Here is a 25,761-nt window from a genome sequence, read left to right on the forward strand (position 1 = left end):
TCCCACCCCCCTCCAGCCATCTTCAAAGAGGGACATCCCAACCAAGGGCTCTCACAGGCCCCTCTACTTACTCCTGAGCCTTTATCAGGGCTTCCAAAATCCCCTTTCTTAGCACGAATAATTATTCTTCAGCGAGGGGAAGTAATATCTCAATTAACCAGGTCTTTAAAGAAATGACAGTGTTGGCACTTCCATCTTGAGAAAGACAGTACAGCCTGGTGGCTAAGAACTTGAACAGACCCAGCTGTGCTTCTCTGGGTCAGTGACCTAGCCTCTCTGAACCTCTGCCTTGTCATCTGTAAAAGGAGGCTGACGACAGTAATTGGCATGGAGCGTGAGGTGGGCGGCGGTTGGGGAGGTGGGCATGGGCCAAATGACGTAGGGCCTCGTGGACCCCATTGAGGAGTTAGGCTTTGTCCTGAGCACTTTGAGGACCCATTGAACAGTTTGGAGAAGGACAATAATGTGATGAGATCTATGTTCTAGGAAAATCAGCCACTGGTGGAGAGGGCACGGGGGACACAACTCCAGGGAGGCCAGCAAAGGAGACTGCTGTAGGGTCCGGGGAAGATGGTGGCTTGGGCTGGGTTGTTGGCTGAGGAGAGAGAAAGTGTGGACATATTCTACGATATATTAAAGGAGCAGAAGCATTTTGACTGAGGGACTGGACTGGAGGAGAGGAGAGGGTACATCAGATGCACCGCCCAACGTTTAGACGTGGGCATCAGGTGGTTGGTGGTGCCGATCAATGAACATGTGGCGGGGGGCAGATGCAGGGAGTGAGGGGACTCCATTATTCATTCATTATATATTTATGAAGTTCATACATGCAAAGCACTGGCCTAGGGGCTAGAGATGAGACAAAACTCTCTGTTCTCACGTCTGTCAAACAAATAGTCGAATCAACAATTAAAACAATTTTAGAAACTGAAAAGTTTCATGAAGAACTTGAAGGCTGCTGGCTACCTCTCTGATCTGATTCCCTGCGGTCATCTGCTTGCTCACTGTGCTTGAGTCTTGTGGTCTCCTTCCTGTCCTTTGGACAGAAGAGCCACGCCTATTCCTGTCTGAGGACTTCCTTCCTGCTCTTCCCACTGCCTGTGACACTGTTCCCCCAGATTTCCTCAAGATTGGTCTCTCACTTCATTTGTGCCTCTACTTAAATTTCACCTACTCAGAGCAACTTTCTCCAACCATTTGGTCCACAGTCAGGTTCTCCTCCGTTTTTTCTTCATAGCGCCGGTTACTAACTGACGGTTGTATTTAATGCCTCAATTATTTTGTGTTACCTGTCTCTTCCATTAGAACGTAAGCTCCGTGGGGGGGCGAGGATAGGGACTTTGTTCTCTTGTTCGAGGCTGTGTCATCGGCACCTAGGACAGTACCTGGCACATAGCCGGGATTCAGTAAAATTCAGGGCACAAGACAGGAAGCAACGTACTTCCTGTGGCCGTTGTGGTTGGTCAAAGCCACGTAACTAGTGCGGCCATTGAGCTGTGAGCAGAAGTGAGGTCTGTCGCTGTCAGTTCAAAGCATGTGAGTAGCCCATGGGGGACCTCAGCTCCACAAGGGAAGGACCCTTAGGCGCTATCTCTTCCTTCTGCACAACATCACTGAGGAGTAGAGTGTCCCCGCTGGCTCACAGTGGACATGGGTGAAAAACGAACCTTTATCCTCTTCAGATTCTGACATTTTGGTTTGTTTGTTGCTCCATCGTAACGCGACGATTCTGACGGCAAGGCTTCCGGGTCCTGGCCTTTTCTGGTGGTTGGTTTTGTTTCAAAGGAACTTCCTCAATGTTAATATCATTCTAATAAACCAGTCTATCTGCTTCTCTGCCCAAGTCCCGGCTGGGAAACGGGTGCCTATTCCTCTCAGTTTGGGACATTTAGGTAGTGCCATTAGAGGCACTTATACAGAGGGGTGGCTCTGAGATCTCTGGAGGGAGGGAGAGCTGGAGAGTCTGTGATCTTGAGATTCCCCCTTGTCCAGATATCTCTGAGGTCAGAGCGGGAGCTGGTTCGAGCAGTTGGTGTCCAAAGACAACTGCTTTGGAAAGTTTTTGTTTTGTTTTTTGGTCTGGGAATGACAGCTCCTAGGAGACTTTAGCCTGAGAGGGTTCTCGCGATTTGTGCTGGGAGGGGAGGAGGTTTGGAGGAGCTGAGGAGGACGCATAGAGACGGATGAGGAGAGCTGTCAGCAAGGTGGCTCCTTCTGGGGACTTAGTTTCACACTGAATATGAGTTAGGGTTAATTTTAGTTGTGGGCAACAGAGAGTCAAAATCACAGTGACCGAAAGAAAAGGGAAATTTATTTCTTTTTAGTATTAAAGTCCAGAGACACTCTGTCTTGTTGCTGGCAGGTGCCCCAGCTCCGCGAACTCCTCAGAGACTGAGTCTCTTCTATCTTATTGCTCTGTTTGTATGGGCTCAGTTCCCAAAGCCACCTCATGGACCACGGAGCCAATTGAGTTCCAGCCATCATGTCTGCATTCCAGCCAGCAAGAAGAAAAAAGGGATGAAGAGGAAGGGGGAAAGCACATGACAAATCACTTCTATAGAAATATCTGGAAGCTACCATGGAGAATTCTGCCTATATCTCATTGGCCAAAATCAGTCCCATGGCCACACCTAGCTGCAAAGCATGCTGGGAAATGCAGTCTTTATTCTGGGTGGCAATGAACCCAGTTGAAATTATTACTATGGATGAAAAGCAGTGGTTGTTGGGGGGCAAGTAGAAACTCTTCCATATCCCGAGAGTGTATGGACGGATTTTGCTGAAGCATCCTAAAGGCTTCAAGTGGGCTCCTTTGGAAAACCAGTGGGTACTATGTCCTTCTCTGCACCAGTATGTTGGTATTTTCATACGTAAAAACTTTGCCTGGGATTTCAAAAGAGTCACAGGCTTTCTGAAGCCCAAGCATGGGAAGCCATGGATTCTTAATCTAGAAATAGGGTTCAAGGTGAGAGAGACCAAAGGAAAAAACCAAACTCTGGGTGTGTGTGTGTGTGTGTGTGTGTACGTACGTACGTACATACATACGTACACCTGTTCCAACACCTTTCCATTTGGCACCATGAGTCTCTATGATGTGGTTGGTGTTGTTTATTTTGGGTATAGATTTGAGAGTAGATTGTCAGAGGCACCCAGTGTTACACCTTGAGAAAGTATTTGACTAGTTTCACTGGCAATGGGCAAAAAAAAAAAAAAAAAAAGACAGAAAAACTGCTATGAGTCATCCCGTCATGGGGCAACCATAGCTGTAAGATGCTTTGGAGCCAGCATTCAGAGGCAGTGGAAACCCTGTGGCCGTGGGTGGAAATGCCTGAACAGTGCCCGGTGTCCTTCCCCTAGCGGACTGACGTGAGACCTGCTCTGGTTGAAAATGTTGATGAAATATCAGGGTGGAGATATGCTTGGGGAAATCGCCAAGTTCTTGGGAGACTCTAGATTCTTCTGAGTGGAGAAGATACTCATGGAGGGAGGCAGCAGGGAGCGCCTCTCTTGAGAATTTGATATCTGAGGTGATGAAAGGTGAGAGAATGTTGGACCTTTGCCGAGGTGACCTGGAACCCTCCCAGAAACTTGTCATGAGCTTACCTACGCAACTGAGCCTACCCACCCCCCTTTGGGTATCAGAAACAACGATACTAAGTCAGGTTCTGGGCTGAGTGCTTCACCTGTATCATATCTTCATGGCATTCTTATGAGATTGATACTTTTAGCATCCCGATTGGAAAGATGAGGAACCGGAGGCTCAGAGAGGTTAAGCCACTTGCACATAGACACACAGCTAGGAAGCAGCGGTCAGGCTCAAACTCAGATCTTCTGACTCCCAAGTCCTTGGCTGTCAGCCACTGCCTTTTAAAGATCGCACCCGGCTCTAATCCTAGTGCCTGTACCCCCGAGGCTGGCACAGTGCTGGATGAATAGTAGGTGCTCACATCTGTCTGCCTTGTCCCCATGCTGCCTTCTCTCACTCCCAGGGAGGGGCACAGCTCCTTGTGGGTAGAATGTGTGTCTGAGAGATCCTTAGGGTGCCTATATGGGACATACTGTTGCTTTGCTACCGTTCTCCCAACTATACTCCCCACCCTCGACCTAAAGTAAAAATGAACCAGTTCAAAAATACATGGGACTCGGAAGGAAGCAGAGCTGGCAACCCCAGGCAGATTTAATCATTTGACAGATGCCAGAGCTGGACATGGCACTGCCTCTGGGCACACAGGGATGGAGGATGAATGAGGCAGACAAGGCTTCTGTCCTCTTGGAGACGGGCAATCAACAAGTAAACAAACAAACTAGTTGCGGACAGTAATAGCACTATGGGAGGAATGCACGGCGGGGGCGGGGGACCAAGAGCCTACTTTTGGCCGGTGGAAGTCACTGCTCTGGTCCTGTACACACGCAGTCGCCCCTGCCTGGTATCCCTAGTCCTCACTCCCCTTTCCTGAGCTCCCTTTCCTGGCCTGACCCACTCTGCTCATTTCCCAGAGTGGCATCAGCCAAGAGGGCAGGTTTTCTGTGATGCCTTCCTTGAACCTCCTAGGCTGCTTTAGGCGTCCCTTTGGACTCACCACATCCTGGGGTCCAGCTGGGCCACTTACTAGCTGTGTAAGTGGGGCCACCAGTCTGGGCCTCAGTTTCTGCATCTGTAAAATCAGCATAAAAATAGTACCTGCCTCATAAGGACGTTGCAAGGATGAAATAATCTGAAATAATTTATGTTAATAGACGTCAAGGGCTTGGAATCATGCCCAGCACATAGTGGGTCTTATATGGGTGGGGAGTGTTGTTGCTGGTGCTGTCATCACCGTTGCGGCCGCTGGGAGCACACCTACCCTGTCACACCCGAGCAGAGCAGCACACAGCAGTATGGTGTCATGAAATTCAGTGGTTCCCAGTCCTGGCTTCATATCTGTTTGACCGAGGAAGCCTTTACAAACACCGCCACCCGGCACCCCCCTCAGCAGCCCTTATTATTGGGGTTGGGTGGGACTCAGTGTGTGTGGCTTCGTGAGGTTCACATTCATTCTAATGCGTAGCCAGCGTGTTAAGAACCACTGGCCTGACCCAACAGGTTTTTTTTTTTTAGAGGTTTCCTCCCCTTATTATTTTTTTTTACCATATATGTATGTTGTATTTATTTATTTACTTTTTATTATGTTAGTCACCATACAGTACATCCCTAGTTTTTGATGTAAAGTTCCATGATTCATTACTTGCGTACAACACCCAGTGCACCATGCAATACGTGCCCTCCTTACTACCCATCACCAGCCTATCCCATTCCCCCACCCCCTCCCCTCTGAAGCCCTCAGTTTGTTTCCCAGAGTCCATAGTCTCTCATGACCCAACTTCTCTTAACAGGTGAAATAACTAGGACCCAGAGGGGCTTGATTTGGTTAGGTCACAAGGCAAACGAGGGGCGGGAGTCTCAGCCCCTGCCTCTTGGGAAGCTCAATTTTCTGGCGTCCTCCTGACTCCCGGCTTGCCTGCCTGCCTTCACCCGGAGGAGAGGCTGTGCGTGTCCCTGGGACTGCAGAATGTAAGGGTGCTGGCTGCGTGTGGCCCCGGCTCCATCCCTGGGCAGCCGCTAATCTGGCCTGAAAGAGAGCTATCTCCCCAGGCAGCTCTCCCTCTCCGGCAGACAGTGCAGAGGAGGCTGAGAGGGGGTGCCTCTTCAGACCGAGAGCCAGAAGAACACCCAGTTCCTGTCACTGGCAGCCAGAGCAGCAGGTAGGAAGGCAGAGGCCTCTTTCTGAGGGACAGCTGGCATCACAGCCTCCTGGCAGCCACATTTTCCAGAAAAAGTCATTGGGGGCCCTTGCGAAGGACTAGCTCTGAATTATGGGGCCCCCACCTCCAGAGGCAAAGAGGTGCAGCAGAAAAGGTCCTGGAGCCCACAGACCAAGATTCAAATACCCCCTTGCTATGTCGTGTTCCCTCTGTGACCCTCAACTTTCTCATCTGTCAAATGGGGCTAAACAGGGTTGTTATGAAAAGGAAGTAAGTTAAGGCATGAAAAGGGCTTGGCATGTGATCACTGATCCATAAAAGGTAATTTTTATTATTACTACTACTGTTGTTTATTGATGAAGTCTCATAAGGGGACACGGCTGGCTGCCTTACGCTAGCCCGTTTAGGAAGAAAGAAATCAGTGTGTTGGTGGTGCTGGCAGTGGCAGTGGCGGCGGTCCCAGTGGATAGCAATGGACACACCCCAGGGAGGTGGTCCCATTCAAATGATTTTTAAGGGAGATTTCCAGAGGGGCAAGATGCAAGGGGAGGCGACAGTGGTAACCTATTTTGTCTGCTCTTTCTCTCCTAGTTGAGAACCTAGTCAGGTGTAGACAGGGCTCTGCTGGAGGCAAGGGGCTATGGCTGCCTGGCCCCTGGAATGAGTATGTTATCCGTGCGCGTGTTTGTATAATTTTTTTTGACTTGCATAATGTTTGAAAAAAAGAATGAGTTATGCATATCTTAAAAATCAGTAAATTTTGTCTAAAAATTCATCCTCTTGAGAAATGGGGAGATGTGGCAGCACCGAGCTGAGCTAGCTGCCTGGCTGTGGTGTACTAGATTCTCTGGGGTCCCCACAGGCCTCACTCTGCCCCTTCTCTCACCTGCCTGCCCTGAGGGCGTTTTCAACCTCTGTTCCCTATAGCAGGAAGCTCTGAAGTCGGACTCGGAGGACATTTCTGGGGGCCTCCACAGGGCCTTGCAGGAACCCCGTTGTTCCCAGTTGGCCACGTACGGTTGTCTCCGTGAGCCCCGCTCCCACAGCTCAGTCTCGGGTTAGGGGATAGTAGTCACGCTCGCCACCATTCGCGGAGTGCTTCCCTCATCATGCTCTTCTAGAGCCAGGTTCCAGGTCGTTCCCACAGCAGCCCAGGGAGAGAGCTGTCGCGGATGAGCAAACCAAGCCCCCACGGGGTGCTATCCTTGCTCAGTGCCACACGGCGAGTAACAGCAGGGTCTTAGAATCTGGGTCTTTGGACTCCCACATCTGTGCCCTGCACACTGAACTTCCTCCTGCCCGCGAAGGCCTGGGAGGAACACAGCTCTACCAGAGAGAGAACTGCTTCCTGCCACGTCAGCTTAGGTGCTACAGGGCCGAGCAGGGCACAGTCTGGGGTCTGCAGTCAGCCTGCCTGGATCCTATCACTGACGCCGCGGCCGTGGGCAAGTGACTTTGCAGGGCCTCAGTTTCCTTCTTGGTAGGAAGGAGATTCTACTGCTCGCCTCCTAGAGTTGTGGTGAAGACTAAGATAATTCATGTGAAATGCCAACGGAAAGGTTTCTGGAGGCCTCCGCAGATGCTGTGAATGTCTCTGTAAAACCAAAGTGCCTACAGGCTTGCTTTGAAGACTCTAGAAAGGTGATGAGCAATGTGACAGTGTGGGCATGTAGCAGGTCGCGCCCCGGGGGTTCTCTGTGCCCATCTCCCCGCCACATCTCCCCTTTCCCTGCTTCTGGGCACCCCACGTAGACAGAGGATGCTGGGCCACGAATGAGAACACCGTACCATGGAACCTTTTATTAGAACAGAGACATGTTTCGTACAGGCTGAAAAATCGGAAACCCCGGGAAGGTTATGCTTAGCTGTGGACACCAGAAATCAAACAAGCCACGGCCGCTGTGTCACTGGGTAGAGAACAGGGTCCCAGGATGCTGGAGGACACAGGAGCTCCTCCCCCCTCTGCTGTGGACACTCCAGGCAGAGGCTGGCTGCTCAGGCTGAGCTGGGCTGGTGGTGGGTCCCCTGGCTTGGGGTTTTCCAGATGGGAATTCCAGCCCCCGATGTGGAGAAAAGGCCTTGGGGTGCACCGAGCCTGCTGGGCTGATAGGGTGGGTGCTGCTAGGTCCTTGGCCAATGACTGCTTAAGGGAGCAGCCAAGAATTGGGAGAGAAAAGACCCTGTACAAAGTCCTCACAGCAGGGGCCTGGCGAGAAAGAGCTACCCAGAGAGTGGGACGTGGAGCCAGGCGGGTCTGAGCTCAAGGGAGTCTCGGCATACCAGTTTTCCCCTTCCCGGGCCTCAGTGTTCTCATCTGAAAAATGGCAACATGACCTATGTCACTGGCTCGTTTGAAAAACTGTACAAAATGTGGTCTGACATGATGAACAGTGGTGAACTCCAGAGAACAGCAAAGCCTTCTTGGTCTCTCCTTTGCTAACTCTGGATGGCTGGGTTTGGAGAGAAGGTCACACTGATATAGAGGGCTTCTTTGACTCCGGCTATAAGAGTTCGGTCAGGTGGCAGCACCTGGAGGCCTCCCATTTTTGACTGCAGGACTCAGCTACTGCCACCTCACCCTACAAATGAGGTCCACGCCCTGGTTTTTTATTTCCTTCCTTGGGAGACATCTTCGACCTGCAGCTGGCAGAAGACACCAGGGACCGTATAGCTGACAGTTTAGAGCTTGCAGCATCAGAGTTGGAACCCCCTCCCTCTCCCCTGCCAAGAGCACTTAGCCCAAGTCCCATTTTACAGATGATAACACTGAGGCCCAAGACCCACTCCATTTCATCCAGACACACACAGGCCAGAGAATCACAAAGGAATGTTGTTCCAGTCTCTTTGGCTCAACTCGTTAGAAGATGAGGCATATCTTTTCTTGGCCAGAGAAAAGGAATTACAATTTTGTCTCTCTCTCTCTCTCTCTCTTTTTTCAAGGAGTTGTGACTTTTTAATAGAAGTTGGTTCGTGCTCAGGCATTTTATTCCGTAATTAATTTCCATCAAAATGAGGTTTTTCCCGGAGATAACCAGTGTTTTAGTTCCATTCGAGCTTAATTTGTATGACTGAAGACTCCGTTTCTGCCAATTCCAATTTGCTGGGTGATTCTAGCACTCATTACCTGGGCGATAATGCCCCGTGCTGTAGACAGCTGCTCCCAGAGCTGGGAGATGGACCGGTTTCCAATAGCAATTCGGGGGAAGAGGTGGTCCCTCTCCTCTCCCAATACCACTCAATAAATAGGGAATAAATTATTAAATAAGCCATGTTCTGATGAGGGGCCCCCATCATGGTATTTACAGTGCAAAACCACCATCTCCCCCCCCCCCCAAAAAAAAACCCTACAATAAAAAAAGCCCAAAACAGAAGCCACAGAGGGGAGATGCCAAGTCTATCCGTATCACTGGCCCGTTGGAGCAGAAGTGAGGAGGAAGAGGTTGCAGTAACACACTGCTAGGTGACAGGAGATCTAGCTGAGCTCCTCAGTGGGGTGCAGCTGGCTAATGGGGGAGGGAGCATTTTGAGGAATCCTGGCTTGTTTTTTAATCAAACTTTTCTATTTAGCTGGAGAGCAAAGCAAGGCAAGACACATGCTTGTGAGACTATTTTGCATATTCGTGGAAAAGAATATAGCAGAAGAAATGGTGGGAGTGGGACTTAATAAAAAAGTGCTTGGGAACCTTTGGGAGCACACGAACATTGGCCCTCTTCCAGCAAAGCCTTTGGGAAAGAGGATGGTTCTGAGCTGATGCATGATGGGGGCTCTGTGACACTGAGACCCTTGTATCTTTCAAACATCTTAGTTTTGTTTGGCTTCTGAAAGATTGCCTTTCCTGCACGGAAGGGAAGAAACAGATAGGAATGCAGTTGAACGTTGATGAACCAGAATGTTCCTGGATGGGGGCTTGGAGGGAGTTAGCTTTTCTTAGTTTAACTGAAGGGAATTCACATATTGCTTTAAGTTTTACTCTCATGATTGAGAACCTCCTAAAAATATTTGAGGCGGTTTTCCTTTTCCTTCTCAATCCTGGTGAACTCACTCTGTCTTTAGACAATTTCCCAGGTCACAGGTCAACATTCTGGATTATATTTCAAAAACTCCCCCACTTCTCAAAGGGGTAATCTTTGGCCTGGAAAAATGGAGCGACCTGTCCAGATTCATTCCTCCAGGAAGGCTGCATGTTTGCTGGGCCTCCAGCCACACACCGCCCCCTCCCCCCCAAAGCTGGCTTTTAAAATAAGTGCACAGCCCGTGCAGGTTTCAGGCTATTTGTCTCATTCCCTGGAAGCAGAAGGTAATGTGGGCGAAGTAGGCAGAGGAACAGTGATGTCAGGAACTGGGGGTTCTGGTTAAGCAAAGTTACCAGCACCCCAACAAGGGTTTTATTTTTGGATGCATAAGAAAGGAAATGTAAGGGAAATTAGAGAAGCAGATCCTGCCAGAGGGGGGCGGCTAGAGATTCATCCTTCACTTCCCACCCCAGGAGGCATTTAAGCGGCCTTCTTGCAAACTTTCCCCTGGCTGGGGGTTAGAGCTGGGTTAAGTCACATTGCCAGGGAAACCACCAGAGATGTTGGAGAAGTCTCACCAAACTCAAAGCTGGACCAGAGGAGCTGGCGATACGAAGGCAGTGAATGGTGACTTTGGAAAGGGTGGGGTCCTCTCCGGGAAGCAGCAAGAAGACCCTGCAGTTCGTCAGAGAGGCAGGACTGGTAAAGGCCTCTAGATTCTGGCTCGATGGGCCCTGAAATGACCTTCTTTTGGGGAACCTCTGGCTGTTCCTTTCATCTTGTCTCCCCTCCCGCCTTCCCTAATTTCTGAAATAGCTTTGTGCTCTCCTCTGATGGAAAGCAAGAGATCAAGTAAAAGGCTTTTGCTTTGGGTCTGTGTATCTCTCAGGTGGTGGACCCTGCTCTGGGAAGCAGTGTGTGTCCACTGCAGAAGGAATAGAGCAGTCTGGAAAAACCTCAGGGGAAGGGGAGAAATGAACAGTGGAGGCAGAAGCATGTGTAATTTACACGAAACTGACCATGCATGCTCGGAAAAGCTAGTGAGGGATCCTGCCCACCACCCGATGCCCTGGAGTAAGGGTGAGACCACAGTGCCTCTTCTCTCCCCTCAGTCAGCTCAGTTCTTGCCATACTCTCTCCTTGTCAACTCGAAGTTTAATCCCAGTGCTAAACCACCATGGCCGCCCAAACCCAAGGCAGCTACTTCAGTAAGTACGAACGAAGCCTCCTCAGTGGGCAAGAGACAGTAGACTGTCTCCCAGCAGGTGCCTCCCTACAGCGCTCAACCGAGATTTCTGACTCTGCAAGTTTTGCCTTCGTTCCGTTATGCTAACTTTAGACTCCAACCGCCACGTGAGCTGTGACTCCACTGTATCATTTCGGGGCCTTAGCTCACAAGCCTCGTGGCTGTTTTTCATCTTTCTGATACCTCAGTGAGGCCGCTGGTGGGCAGGGAGCTGGGGCACAAGCCTGAACCTCACTGACATAACCATGAACCTTGGGTCTGAAGTGCCCCCCCCACACCTCCCCCAGGCCAAATCCAGGATGTTTGGACTTAGAGCTCTGTGGGTCTCCCCCACAGGGACAAAGCCAACATCCCTAATCAACACCAGACCTCTCAGATTCCACCCACAAAGACATGAAGAAAAAAAGACATGCGCAAAAATAATTTAGAAGCCCCCCCCAACACACACACACACACACACACACACACACACACACACACACACCCCTCTCCATATAAATAAATAAATAGTTGAATACTGCTAATGGCAACTGAGAGAGAGAGAGAGAAGTCATCACATAAATAAATAAATAAACATAAATTAAATAAATAATAGGTTTGCTAGGAGCCCCAGGCAGAATGGTCCCCTAGAGTTGTCTGAAGGCAGTCTGATGGGAGGCTCTCGGGCCTCTCTCACTGCTGTCCCGCTAATGAGGTTCCGTGGCTCCATGGTGGGAGACTGGAGCCCAGCTTGCGTTCCTGGGCAGGGAAGAGGGTTATTTACAGTTGCTGTACATGCCCTCCCAGGGCACCTGCCCCTGTCCCAGGCACCTGCCATCCGGCCTTCTGTGGTGACAGCACTGGCATCCATCAGTCTGGGCGGGTGGGGCCCAGGGCCGGGCCAGAGGGCATCGTGGGAAGGCCAGGTCATCCAGTGTGGTCTGGGGTGCCTCGCTCTGCTCTCCTGGTGGAGGAAGGATGTGGGTGGTTGCAGGGCAGTTTCTGGCCCCACGGGGTGATGTAATGGGAAAGACTGGAGGATGGGGGAGACAGGTCACTGCTTTCAAGAAAAAGGATTTTTTTGTTCAGATGTTTTCCCTGGGGTGTGAAAGGTAAAGAGTGTTTGGTCCCTGCTTCGCCATAGCTGGCCCCAGTATCCAGAGCCGGGAACTGTCCCCTCTCTCTCTCCATGCCCTGTCCTGTTGCTGTTGCCACCACAAACTTGAAACTCACCCACAAGGGTCCGGAAAGCCAGTCAGCTGGTGAGGGGGATGCCCAAGAGTTTATTTTAAGGACCCTCCCCCTCACTCCCCTGTTCTCAGTGCCTGCTGTGGATGAAGCAACTGGTGGTGTTTGTGTGTCGGAGATCAGCTTACCCGTGCTGCCCAGCCCTGGGGCAGGGGGAAGATAGGGTGAGGGCAGAAATGAAGGTGGGGCTTGAGCTGACAAAGAAGCCTCAGAAGCCAGCAGAATCCCAGGCTATGGAGTATCCAGGTCCCTGTCCCCCCTCACACTCTCTGGATTTGGGTCTTTTCCCCCAACACCTGAGCTCCTGTGCCCCATCCTAGCAAAATTCCTGAGAGGCAAAGGGGGTGGCTGGGGCTAAGGGTGGGTGAGCTGATGCTCAGCTGCTTTGGGTGGGCTCCAGGGTGTGGCGGTCCTGGCGGTGGGGGAGGGGGCAGGCAGGCACCAACTGGAGGGCAAGGCCAGACTGGCCGGCGCTGGGGACTGGCAGCTGGCCATGGCACTGGGGGATGTTCAGCAGATGGTCTCGTGGAATCAAGTTGGTGCCAGCCAGTGCAGGCTGAGGCCAGTTTGGGCTGTGGGGCTGTGGACCAAGCTGTTCTGACTATCCACTGTGTCCTTTCTCAGGGAGGTTCAGGGGCCCTGTGAAGAGCCAAGATGCTGTCTAAGCCAGGTGGGGGCCTCTCCATTGCTAGAACCTACTGGACCGCTTTTCCTGACCACACCAAGATAACGGGGGGGGGGGGGGGGACGCGGCCGAATGACCCCTGCCCTTCGCGTCTGTACTCACAGAGAACCCATTTCCTATCTCCTGACACTTCTTCCCAACTGAAACATCCATGATCCCTCATTAGATAGGTCCCCTTCTCTCCCCCCTCGGATAGCCTTCCAGCCTTTGCTCTGGTCTGTTTGGGGAGGTGAAAGGCCTGACTCCCTCTCCTGGGCCTAACTTCCCTGGGTTTCCTCTGGTCTCCTCCCACCCCATGAGGGTCCACATGCAAGGGTCAGGAGGCTGAATGAGGGGAGAGTGAGGACAAGTGTGATGCTAGCCTTCCATACGCATCCTGTGAGCAGTGGGTGAGCAGACTGTTTTCCTGGCCAGGTCCAAAACGTTTGAATCACGGACCCATTGCTTCTTACAAAACCTTGAGGTTTTTTGTGCCAGCAGAGGGTAGATCTCTCCAGACGCCCAGGCCCGAGTTGAGCCCCAGGGTGGTGCTGGTGGAGGCTCCTAGCAGCTTGACGTTGAGGCTGAAGGCCCCATACCCTCTTTTCCTCCTCCCCAGGAGAGCAGGACGGACAGGGTCGAGGAGCCCTCAAGGTCTGTCCCCAAGGAGAAGGCAGGGTGGGCAGGGAGTGGGGGAGGCTGGCAGAGTGCAAGGGGCCCCCCTGCAGGCAGCTGGCTCAGGGTAGGGCCCTTTCTTAGCGCCTCGTGCTGGAGTAGCTGTCTGCTGAGCTGTAGCTCCGGCTCCGGCTCCGGGAGCCCAGGCTGGGGCTGCGGGAGCTGGAGCTGCTGCTAGTGCGGGTCCTGCTCCGGCTGCGGCTGCGGCTGCGGGTCCTGCTCCGGCTGCGGCTGCGGGAATAGCTGTGGCTGGCCGAGCGGCTGCTGCTGCTGCTGTACCAGGAGGAGGTGCTGCTGAGGCTGCTGGATGAAGAGGGGCTGGGCCGGTAGTAGGGGATGGGGCGTTTCCGGGCACTGCAGAGACCAGACAAGCGCGCTTGAGGACCAGACCCCGCCCAGCCCCAACCCGGAGAGTGCCCACCTGCTGGACCGGGGCGGGGGGGGGGGGGGAGCCACAGCCTTCCACGTCCCAGGCCCTTGGGGAAACCCTCCTTTTACGCCCCTTGTGCTGTCCTGAGACCATAGTGCTGGTGTCTTGGGAAGTCACAGATGTCATTTTTTCTAACAAAGCAAGCCAGGGGCTCAAAGCCTCCAGCTGGCAACAGGATGTACATCTAGACTTTAATTGCAGTTTTGTTTTGCTATTTTTACTTTTACTAGAACATTCTATTTACGGTAAGAGAAGCTGTCCATTTACTATAGTATACTGTGGGGTATTCCTTTTGAATTAAATGTATGGACCTCTAAGAGCATATCTATTTAAAGAAAGTTAAGGAAACTACAGTGCACTTACTAAACAGACAAGTCAAAAGTGCTCAGATGCTGCTGGGTGACTGAAGTTTGGGAAACACTGAATGGGTTCATCAACATGGACTATTTGAGGTCAACTAAGGAAACGAGAGCCTTTTAGAGATGCCACTTTGTTTATCTCAGCCTTCCTCCAAGTCAACCCCAAGGACACCTCTGGTCAACGCAGTGGGTGTAGGACTCCCTATGTGCCAGAGTGTTCTTTTTTTTTTTTTTTTTAAGATTTTATTTATTTATTCGACAGAGATAGAGACAGCCAGCGAGAAAGGGAACACAAGCAGGGGGAGTGGGAGAGGAAGAAGCAGGCTCATAGTGGAAGAGCCTGATGTGGGGCTCGATCCCATAACGCCGGGATCATGCCCTGAGCTGAAGGCAGATGCTTAACCGCTGTGCCACCCAGGCGCCCCCTATGTGCCCGAGTGTTCTGTGGGATATCCGAGAAGGTGATGCCATTACCTCCATCTTATTGTTTGGGGCACAAGTGCTTCTTCCTCCTCCAGGTCATCTCTAGGGAGGAGGCACTAGGCAGCCAGGACATCCTAGCCCCACTCCCGCGAGTCTCTGGATGGAGTGGCTGACCCTTGGAGGGCCAGGAGGAAGAGCCCAACTGATTGTCAGGAGCCAATTTTTGGGCAGCACTCAGCCATTCTTCCTGCTTTCAAGGCCTGAGAAATACGTGTCCACTCAGACCTCGGGCTTCTTTTCTAGGGCTTTTCTCATCTGAGACGTTACCTGTTACAGGAAACCTTATCCACCTAGTCTGACCATTCAATCCATAACAAGGGCACCCTGAGCGTCCTAGTGTTCTGCATTTCAGTTTACAAAGTGGATTCCCATCTCTTTGCCCCTTTTCATCTTCATGATACTCCTGGGAGTTATTTCCTTTCATATTCATGGGTGAGAACTGAGGATCTGGGAGGTGAAGAGACTTTCCCAGCTTACCTGGAAAGTGGCACAGCCAGGATTCCAGTCCAGAGCCAGTTCTCTCCCCCTCACCCACCAGGGCTCCCTCTAAGTCCCTTTGGCACCTAAAGGACCCTTCTTGCCCTCTCCACACTTACTGCAGGATGTAATCAGGGTCTATTAAAGCCTGGCGAGTGGGTCTGAGCGTGATCTGTCTCCACTGGCCGGCTCCACCCCCAGGCAAAGGCCCTGTCCCACCGCTATGTCCCCCGTTGCCTGGACGCGACCTCCCAGCCCCCTCAGCAGACCCTGGCCACACCCCCTCGGCCCACCAGATTCCACAGGCTGGCCCCACCCCTGTCGTAGGCACCCATCCTAGCCCCGCCCTGGAGGCCCTTGCCCCTCCCAGCAGGTCCCGCAAGGCGTGTCTGAGCTCCCACAATCCTGAAATCCAGCTCCAGGAGGCGCGGGGAGAGCCCGGAGCCCCAACGGGTGGGAGGTGTGGGAATGAGGGTGAAGGTAGGCACCCCCGGCCCTCCTGGCTTCACCTGGTTATCCTCCGCGCCTCCAAGTGGCTCGGGGAGTCTCTCCGGCGTTTTCGCATGGGCGAGTAGGACCGCCGTCTCCGACGCGCTCGCTCGCGCTCCCGCTGCTGCGAGTCCTTCTCATTGTACTTGGGGTCCCGCTCCCTGAAGGGATGCGGGGGTTACTGGGGAGCTGGGAGATCCGCGTGAGCCAGGGGCACTCACTTCTTCTCACCTGTGCCCTGCACCCCACTGGGGCAGGCGCTGGGTTCCTCCCGGGGCCCCAGGGAATGCGGGAGGAAAGAGGACAGGGCTGTGGTTCAATACTGTGGGGGGCGGCCGGGCGTGTGCCCGGGTGTTAGCCTTCGAGGGTGGGCATTACAGGGGCGCGGGTGCTGCGGGGGTGAGGATGTGAACGTCAAGAGGGCCCTGGTGCATGTGTAGGAACCGGGGGCTCTGAATATGCGGCTGAAGGGTAGTATTAGGTATGTGAAGAGGTTGAGGGCCAGGGATGTTAATTCTGGGGTGTGGCTGGCTGTACATTACGGACGGTGCGTTAGGACTCCAGCGGAGACAAAGGAAACAACAAGGATGCTGGGTCCTCTCCCATCCCTACTGCAATGCTGGGCAAAGTGGGAGCAGGGGCGGGGCTTGGCTGACGCTCCCCAGAGGTGAGCCGGAAGGGGGCCGGGAAGGCGGAGCCTGTGCTTGGGGGCGGGGCCTGTACCTGCTGGGGCTGTAACGCGAGTAGCTGGGGCTGCGGCGCGATCGGGAGCTTCTGCTGGGCGGGCTCCTCTTGCCAGACTTGGAGGAATAGCTGGAAGAGCGCGAGTAGGACCTGCGGGAGAGTAAACAGTCCTCAGAGGCCTGCTGGGCTTCGCTGGTCTCCTCCCTGATGTGTAGGGTTTTATTCAGCTGGTCCCCTGAGGGAGACCTTTTTCTTTCTGGACGCCAGGCCGAGAAATCAGGCCCTTTCCTGAGAATGAAATTCCCTTTCTATTGGGCGATTAATCATAACGTTGACAACTTCTTCTTCTTGAGTTCTTACCATCTAAGGCCACTTAATAGTTGTGTGACCTTGAACAGGTGATTACTTTTCTGGGCCTCTGTCTTCTCATCCATAAAATGGGGGTAAATAATCGTACTTACCCTATAGAGTTGTAAATTAAATGAGTAAATTAGGGTCAATCACATACCTCACATAGGCAGCACACAGGAAATGTTAGCTAGGATTGTCATGTATTTTATTACGTGTCAGACATTGAACTAATGCTTTGTGTGCATTATATCATTGAATCCTCATCCTAGGGCTAGGTACTATAATCAACCCCATCCCACAGATGGGGAAACCAAGGCACAGAGAGGTGAATGTTTCCACTTTGCAGATAAGGAAACTGAGGCTCAGAGAGGTTATGTGAGGCCCAGGGCCACCAGATAGGAATGGGTACAGTGGGCATTCAAACTCAAGTCTGTCTGACTCCCTTCCCCCGAGGGCCAAAGGACATCTCCAGTTACATAACTAGCTCCCTAAGGAAGAAAGCACTGCAGAATAGAGGTCAAAACTCACCTTTTTCCAGAGGAGGTGGATCGGCTTCGGGAGTACCTGGGGGAGGCCCTGGGGTTTGGGGATCGGGAGGAGTGGCTGGAAGAGCGGGTGCTGGCATAGGAGGGGCTGCGGGAGCACCCTCTCATGGGGGAGCTCCGGGCTGTGGCTGGGACCAAACTGGACTTCTTCACCTCTGCACATTCCAGACATGGCGACTGAAATCCTCTGCAGACATGGGGAGAACGCCTGTTAGCAATGGCCTGCCTGTTGGTCTGGAGGCATCTGGAGTTGATACTCCTCTCCCTACCTTCGCCTAGGCTGTGGTACTCTCAGAAGCCCCTTTCCACCTATTTCCATCTTACTGCCTCTGGAAACTTTCTAGGCCACAGATGTCAGAGGAATAGGGACAGAGGGGGACACATTGTACAGGGGGCACTTCAGAGCATTTTAGGTCAGTGGGCATGGGCATAATGGTAAATAACACCAAATCACAGAGATATTTATTCCCTTTGAGTGTTTTCCAGTTCTTCTGATTACATTAATGAGAAACCCTAGGTTGGGTACTAGTGGGTTTTCCACCATCTCTGTAACACTGGCAATTTCCCAGACCTGGTGCATTGGGCAGGCAACTGTTGCTAACTAGAATTAAATACACTGTCTTTATGTATTTTCATATATAAATCATGTATTTTGCAGGTGCTTTCTATTTAGGACTATTAATTTTCTATGTAAGATAGTAGTATAAGTTGCCTTATATAAAAAAGTAAGTTTATTAAAGTAAGAGTGCCAGTAGTACAGGGATATGGTTAAAATCAAGAAGGGGCCATATAGGTGGTTTAAGTTTGGGAAACTTGATGTAGCCCATTTTGCAGATGGGGGAATTGAGACTCAAAGAAGAGGGAAGACTTGTTCAGAATCACCCATGGTCCTGTCTTCTGTATTCCCACCCTGCCTTAAGCCACGTGAAGCTCCTATTGGGTTCTCAGTAAGGGCATATTCATTTGGTTTGGGCCAAGAGTCAAGTTTCAATCACATTAATATGGTTTCCACACTCATCATGATCCGGCCCCTGCTCACCCCTCTAGTCGCAGCTCTTGGCACTTTCCTCTCTTAACTCCAGCCATAATGGACTACTTGCTCCTCCTGAAATATCCCTGTTCCTTCCCTGTCTTCAGGCCTTATTACGTTCCCACTGCTTGGAACCCTCTTCCCTCCCCTCCTTACCTGACAATACCTACTCATGGTTCAGGCTTTGGTTTGACCTCACCTTTTCTGGGAGGCCTTCCTTGACATCTCCCTGAGTCTAGTTGGGTGACCCTCAATGTATTACCACGGCCCCCAGCCTCTATGCACCCCCTGTTCCTAAAAGGACTCACTTGGTCTTACAATTGTCTCTTCCTCTCCCAGTCATTGAACTTGGGGAGAGGACTTCTGTCTCTGGCTACTGTAGCCAGGACCTCTCGGACAGAGCCTGATACATCTGCCCTAGGTCATGAATAAATAATTGTGAAATAAACATTTGAGCCTCTTAATATCCTGGGTGCTTCACAAGCATCATCTTATATGGTCCTCCCAACAACCCTAGGAAAGTGGCACTATTCTCCCCGATTTACAGGGAACACTGAGAATGGTTAGTTACTTCCTCAAAGCCCCCCAGGGTCTCAAACCCTGATCTGTCCAGTTTCAAAGCCCATGCCCCTGTTACCCCACCAGTCCCCTACCTTCACTGTTGAAGATTGCCTGGATTTAGAGCTGGTGATGTCTCTTCCACTCAGCCCTCTGCTCATTGCTGACATGACATAAATAGGCATGAATTTAGAGATCATTTATATTTCAAAATGAAAGGCTGGGTCTAAATGATTTAATTTGGCTGTCCATAAAGATCAAATGAAGCAGGTGACCGCTCGATGCCACTTTAGCTTCAGTGCTCTGACAGATCCGTGTTTGAATCCTGGTGCTGGCCCTTATGATCCTGAGTTTCTTAACTACTCCGACTCTCAGTTTCCCCACAAGCTAAAAAAGGTCTCTGATAATACTTATCCCTTAAAGGTTCTATGAGGAGTTATGGAAGATCGTCCATTGCACGCACGTGGCATGGCACCTACATGTGATCAGGGCTCGACGCATATCCGCAGTCATTATTATCATCAGTTGTTAGTACTATTGCTATTCTGGTTTGTTTTTTTTTTTTCCTACCCTGGAGTATATAAGTAGATACCTGTCCTCCCTGTCTTATCTGGGAATATCACTGCCTGTTCTCGGAGACATTGACATTTGCTCTGACCCAGCCCTGGCTCCCAGGTGGGCTTGGGTGTGAACTGAGGCCGGGGATGTCCCAGGGCAGGCAAACCAGAGGCTATGTGTGGGTGCCAAGCTGTTTGTCCAGAACTGAAGAGGGCTGTGCATTGGGGACAAAGGGCGCTCTGTCCTTGAAGAAGCCGTTAACTGCGTCACTGCTAAGGCTTTGCTTATCATTCTAACAGCCTGGCCACTTTGAACCAAAGCAGACTCCCACCCCCAGAAGAAAGAAGACCCCACTGTTAGCATGGCAGAATGTACCAGCAAATCTCTTCCACCCCTCCTGCATCTGCCTTATTATACGCTCCTGGAGATCATTTTCATTTCTCCAGCACCAGGCTGAGTGGTAGGCTTCTAGGAGGTACCTGATAACCAGGAGAGGGATAAGTAGCGGAATGAATGATAGTCAGTGCTCAGCAATTTCTGCTAGCTATTATTGTGACATTATCCTCCGTGATTAGCATTTTGCTGTGATTTCTTGAATGAGAGGGTAAGGGGGTAATAAAGTAGAGTTCACAACTGGCTCAGAAGCCACTGCATGGAAGGTGTCCTGCAGGAAAACTGCACCTAGCAAGTGTGTGAAGATACACACACTCACACACACAAGCACGCACTTGTGCACTGCAGGTATATGGGAACCCTCTGTACTCTCCACACCCGCACCTTCCCCACCTTCCACGTCGCACATTAGAGCGATACATGTGTTACCGTCAGTGAACCTCCACAGACACATCATCACCCCAGAGCCCACGGTTTCCATTAGCGGTCACTCTTGTGAACCCAGTGGGTTTTGACAAATGTAAACTATGGTTCTGTGCTCTCCCTATTCCTCCCTCTCTACCCCCTGCCCTCTCTGCATCTCTCTACCCCCTGATGTGCTTACTGTCACCATAGTTTTGCCTTTTCCAGAATGTCATAGAGTTGGAATCATACCATATGTAGCCTTCAGCCTGGTTTCTTTCGCTCATTTAAATTTCCTCCATGTCTTTTCATGGCTTGATAGCTCATTTCTTTTTAGCACTGAATAATATTCCCTTGTCTGGATGTATTGCAGTTTAGTCACCTACTGAAGGATGTCTTAGTTGATTCCAAGTTTGGGCAAGTATGAATGAAGCTGCTACAAACATCCAGGAGCAGGTTTTTGTGTTGACACAAGATTTCAATGCATTTGAATGTTTTTACATGACAGCGACTTCAAATAAATTTAATGTTAGCCTTTCTCCTGAGATTACTGGTAAAACTGATACTTGTTTTTGCCTTCCCATCTCCATCTTCCTGATATCAGTACCCTGACTTTTTGTTCAGAGAACCACACCTCCCCCAAGTTTTGTGGGAGGTCATTATTAACCCTTATTAACCCTACCATCATTAGCCCTCATGGTAGCATGTGACAAATTCTTGCCAAGAGCACAGCATCTCTTGGGCCAAAGTGATTGGTCCAAGGGTGGGCAAATGACCCAAGATGGGCAAGCAGAAACAATGAGAATCTGCCCTGGTATTTTGCTGACATTTTTGGGAAAGGGGCATTCTCCTTCCATTGACTGGCTGGCTGAATGGATAGAATGATGGTTGGCATATGTGCCCGTGCTTTGGGAGGGTCTGCTTGAGAAGGAGGCCAATAGAGAGGGGAGCAGAGATGAGAGATGTGATGGGGAAGGGAGATTCTCAATGATGTTCTTTTGAGTCCCTGGATCCAGCTGTACCTGAAGTTGATATCCTTGGGTTTTGTTTTTTTGTTTTTTGTTTTTTTTTTCCAAAAATTATGCCAGTTTGAGGTTTTTCTGTCTCGCAAATCAAAGGCTCCTGGGTTAGGGGTGGAAAGTGGGTGGGTACAGGGCTAAGGTGAGAGACGGAGATGGTGGAGCTAAGGCAAAATCCCCCCCTTCCTCTGCTCCTCCGCCAGCCCAGGTGCACTGACCTTGACTCTCTGCCCCTGCTGGTGGGGGAGAGATTCTCCAGAGTGGCCCCCTTGTTCTGGGGTGAGGAGGTGGTGAAGGAGTTCCCTGAATCCGAGGTGTTGCCGCAGTTGAGCTCCCGGCTTTTGGTGAGGCCCCCATTGGGGCTCCCCTTCTCTTGACCCCGTGACCTGGCTGAGCTGATTTGCGTGGAGGGTGGTGAAGAGGTGTCATTGCCTGAGTCATACTCCTGGGAGCGTCCTCGGGACGTGGTGAGCGGGCTGGCTGTTTTGGTAAAGAGGTCAGCTGCAGACCCCGACCCAGTGATCTGAAAGCAAAAACACCCGTTGGACACTGCTGATCGCTGGGCCTGTGCGCTGTGTCTAAATAACCAAGAAAAGTTTACCGTCATGATGCACTGTAACGAAAGGAAAGAGAGAGAGAGAAGAGGAAAGAGAGACGCCAAAAAACAAAAGCACAAATTCCTGAAAGAACTCCACAGAAAGGAGATATTTTTTTTACCCCCTGCTAGAATAACTGGAAGATTTAGATATCATGCAGAGAAAAAGCATGCGATCCAGATTAAACCAAAGAAAAAGGAAATTATACAAAATTTAATTTCTAATGAATTAACTCAAACAAAAGAGACAACTCAATTGAAAGGGGGGTGTGTCACACCCTTAACCTAAAACAATAATAAAAATAAAGGAAGGGGGAGGGGAAAAGAAATGGGACCATGGGCATGAAAAACATATATCTTTTAACTTAAAAAAAAAGAGAGATAAAGCCAAAATTTTAAACTTCAACCAAATCCTCTATGAATTTGACTTTTTTTTTTTTTTTAAAGAAAAAGTTCCCTGAATAGAACCCTAAACAAATATCGCATGGGGAAAAGAAATGAAATAAAGAGAGTTTTTTTTTTTTAACTGTAAAGTCAAGGTCACAAAATGACATTTTAGTAGTTTTCAACTAAAGGGGAAAAGAAAGGGGGACAAAAAAAAATGGAAGTCAAATAGTCTGACTGAAAACAAATGAAAACAAAAGCTCTCTACAGATATTTGTGTGTGTCCTTTTCCCCCTGGAGAAGGTAGCTAAGGCTCTCGAGTGGCTTCTAATAAATTCTCTCATGTCTTTGCGGATTATATCCACTTACCAAGCAAGAGCTCCTCCTTTAGTAGGTAGGTAAGGTGTAAGAGAAAGGGAAGAGCGGGCAACGTGAGTCCATCATTAGAGTCGAAAATGACAAGAAAAAACACACACCTTTCTGCACACCCTCACACTTGGCCCTGAGCTTTGAGTTTTGGTTTTTCAGTGTTCCTAATAGGCGAGGCATCAGTTCTGTTTGGTTTTCTCAGCAAGGGGACCTCAAGCCATCAACACTAACCTTATCAGTCCCTTGGTGCCCAAGTTGGATCAAAAAACCCTTGCTGCAAATGCAGTGGGGGCTAGAGCTTGCCTCCGTCGAGATGTCAAGGTCGCGAGGGTGTGCTTGGGACAAAGGGCGTTGGGAGGGGCTTGGACATTTGGCCTTGGGGTGAGTGGGAATGGGGAGGTCTTCCCAGAGTCCCGTGTGGGTCTGATCTGGGACAGATGAAGGAGGAACGGAGGTTGAGCCAGCCCTTGGGAAGGCAGTGCTGTATTCAGAAACACAGTGGATGGTTTTCTTTAAATGTTCAGAGCAGTGTCACAGCTGTGATGACACCGGAGCCCCTGCCAACAGTACTGTGCTTATTTAGCCATGGGCAAGAGGGACTCCTGCCCTGGGCCTCCTCCAGCAATAACCATTCTCATGTGGCAAGAAATCTGTGGTGCCGGGAGGACGCTACCTAGAAACCACTTTCCCTGAGACCACCTTATGGGTCTCTGAGATCCCAGAATTCTGTTTAAATGGCCTCTGAGCCCTCTTCCAGGGTCTCTGCAGGCTCCTCCGTGGATCTGTTCTCCTGGGGGGACACCGTGCTTCAGGTGCGCACACTCTCAGGGTCATGGGTGGCCATTTGGACAGAGCTTCATGTTCAGGCCGAGGTGTCCGTGTGCACGTGTGGGATGCCCATGTGTGGGTTGGTGCAAGCGGTAGGAGGAGAAAGGGAGGGGCCAGGGCCTTGAGGCAGGGTCTCCCCGTCCCCCACCACCACACTGCCATGTTGTGGCCTGCCACTCTGTGAGATTCTAAAAATCAAACCTGACTTTCCAGATCATTTTCAAGATATGTTTGCCAAGACGGGAGAATAGATTATGTTTGCTGGCTTGATCTATAAACATTGAGACGTATAGTATAGTGGGGCTCCTTCTCTACTCTTGCCCTGGGCCCCAAGCATATTACTGAGGCCTCACCATCAAGAGCCTGCTTCCCTCCCACCCCTTATTCCTTGTACCTTGGGCCTAAAGGAGTGGGACTTTTGGGCTTTCTTAGAGAACCATTTCTGCCTTCTCAGCAATTGGTCGTGAGGGTGAGACGCAGAGGCACCAGAACTGCGAGGGTAACAGCAAACTCTGGCCGCTCAGGATGACAGTTCTGGACCGGGGAGGCGGAACTTCTTTTGCAGATTCTCCCATGAGGCTTTGCACACAGACAAGGTGATGGTCCAGCTTTACCAGGTTCTACCCAGCCCAGCTCCCACTTTATCTGCCTGATGATCTGGTGAGCTTTGCTTTGGGATAAGGGACCTCAAAAGAATATTATTCAAGTGGAGTTTTGTTGAGTGAGACTTCTTTAAAAACAATGTAAAGGCTCTGTTCCCATTCAGCTCCTTCTTTTTGTCTTCCCGTCCGCAGTATGGATGTTGTATCTTTTCCCTCTCTGGGACTTCAGTGGCAACATGTGTATTTCTGCCGCCTCCGTCAGGAATTCGAGAAAGCATCATGGGGTCTGATGGGCTCTTGGACTGGGCCTTGGTCCAAAAGAAGTGGGCACAGATAATCTTTGCCTCAGAGATGGTGAATGTTTTTGGTGGCCAGTATATCACAAGTGAATCAGGCAAGCCCTTTTTGGAGGGAGCCAGGCTGGGAGATCACCCTAATGAAGGGGCCTGTGAGTAGAATGGCTTCCATTATCTATCCATTTTAACTGACTTGCTACCTGGGGGCATCCAGGTTGGCCTTCCTCTCCCCAGATACATGTTCCCAGCCCTGACTACCAGTTTCAAAGCATTTGCCCTGCTCCATCATGATCCCCACGGGCAAGGATTTCCTGAGTGTGAGGCCCCTCCAGGCTAGTGGATACAGAAGGGAACTTTGCCCTGTTCACCTTCTCATCCTTATACCCTGAGCTCACAGACACTTTCAGCACATCTCCACCTGACCGTGACCATTATCCACATGTAACTTGTGTAATTAGAACTGAGAACTGTATCAAGCATCATGCTTTTCCGTCCTCTCCAGAAAACAGAGATAAAGGTCCTCTGAAATGTTCTCATTGGGTTGACCTTGGTGCCTGAAAATACCAACACTCCTGCTTGTTTAAAAGTCCCATTTCTTTGGATGAATATAAATTCTTTGACCTGTATGACAATATCCTTTACAACACAACCCGGAGTATTTCACGCCTCATCTCTTCCAAATACCCCCACCCTGGCCCCCACAGCCTAAGCAGATCTGTTAGAATTTTCTTGGTTCTGTCACTACATCTCACTCTCCCAACTCCAGGCCATTTGCACATACCATTTCCTCTGTCGTTTCCCCTGCCACTCTTCCCCGTTAGTCCATTTCATATGGCTAAATTTATACATCCTCCAGGTTACATTATCACCTCCTCTAGAAAGCCTTCTGTAATCTCCCAGGTCAGGATGGCACAACACTCCATCGTTCGTTCGTTCGTTCGTTCATTCATTCATTCATTCATTCATTCATTCATTTACTCTTTCAAAAATGAGTGGCTTCTGTGTGCCACAGCACTGGTACGCAGTGGGGTAATTGCTTGTTTTATTGCCTGTCTCTCCATCTGAGTGGGAGTTTGTTGAAGGCAGAGGCCACACATGACCAGTTCAGTATAGTACCCAAGTAACCACGAGTGTCTGGCACGGAGTAAGTGCTCACTAAATCTGGCTAAATGAACAAAGCTGCTCCATAGCCCCTTACCTGCCTGAGCTAGGAAGCCTGGGCCCATCCTAACTTAATTCTATGGTGAAGATGGCTGAGTGATCAGGCCCTGGTGAGGTCCAACTGGGTAACTGCCAACTTTGGGAATTTGATGGCTTTTAAAGGAGGGACTGACCCCCATCATA

At 50.7% G+C, this 25,761-nt stretch overlaps 1 protein-coding gene across 1 annotated transcript; it reads right to left on the bottom strand.

Annotated features, from left to right (window-relative positions):
- Positions 1-7,525: 7,525 nt before the first annotated feature.
- SRRM4 (serine/arginine repetitive matrix 4) lies at positions 7,526-18,834 on the bottom strand. The gene is made up of 4 exons (XM_045791598.2): positions 17,367-18,834; positions 16,527-16,637; positions 15,824-15,964; positions 7,526-13,919 (listed from the first exon to the last, which is right to left on the bottom strand). The coding sequence occupies exons 1-4, from the start codon at positions 17,489-17,491 to the stop codon at positions 13,646-13,648; spliced, it is 651 nt and encodes a 216-aa protein (XP_045647554.1). The 5' UTR covers positions 17,492-18,834; the 3' UTR covers positions 7,526-13,645.
- Positions 18,835-25,761: the final 6,927 nt, after the last annotated feature.

Source organism: Ursus americanus, chromosome 30, assembly GCF_024610735.1.
Source record: "Ursus americanus isolate L20-20 chromosome 30, mUrsAme1.1.p, whole genome shotgun sequence".
Classification (NCBI taxonomy): Eukaryota; Metazoa; Chordata; class Mammalia; order Carnivora; family Ursidae; genus Ursus; species Ursus americanus.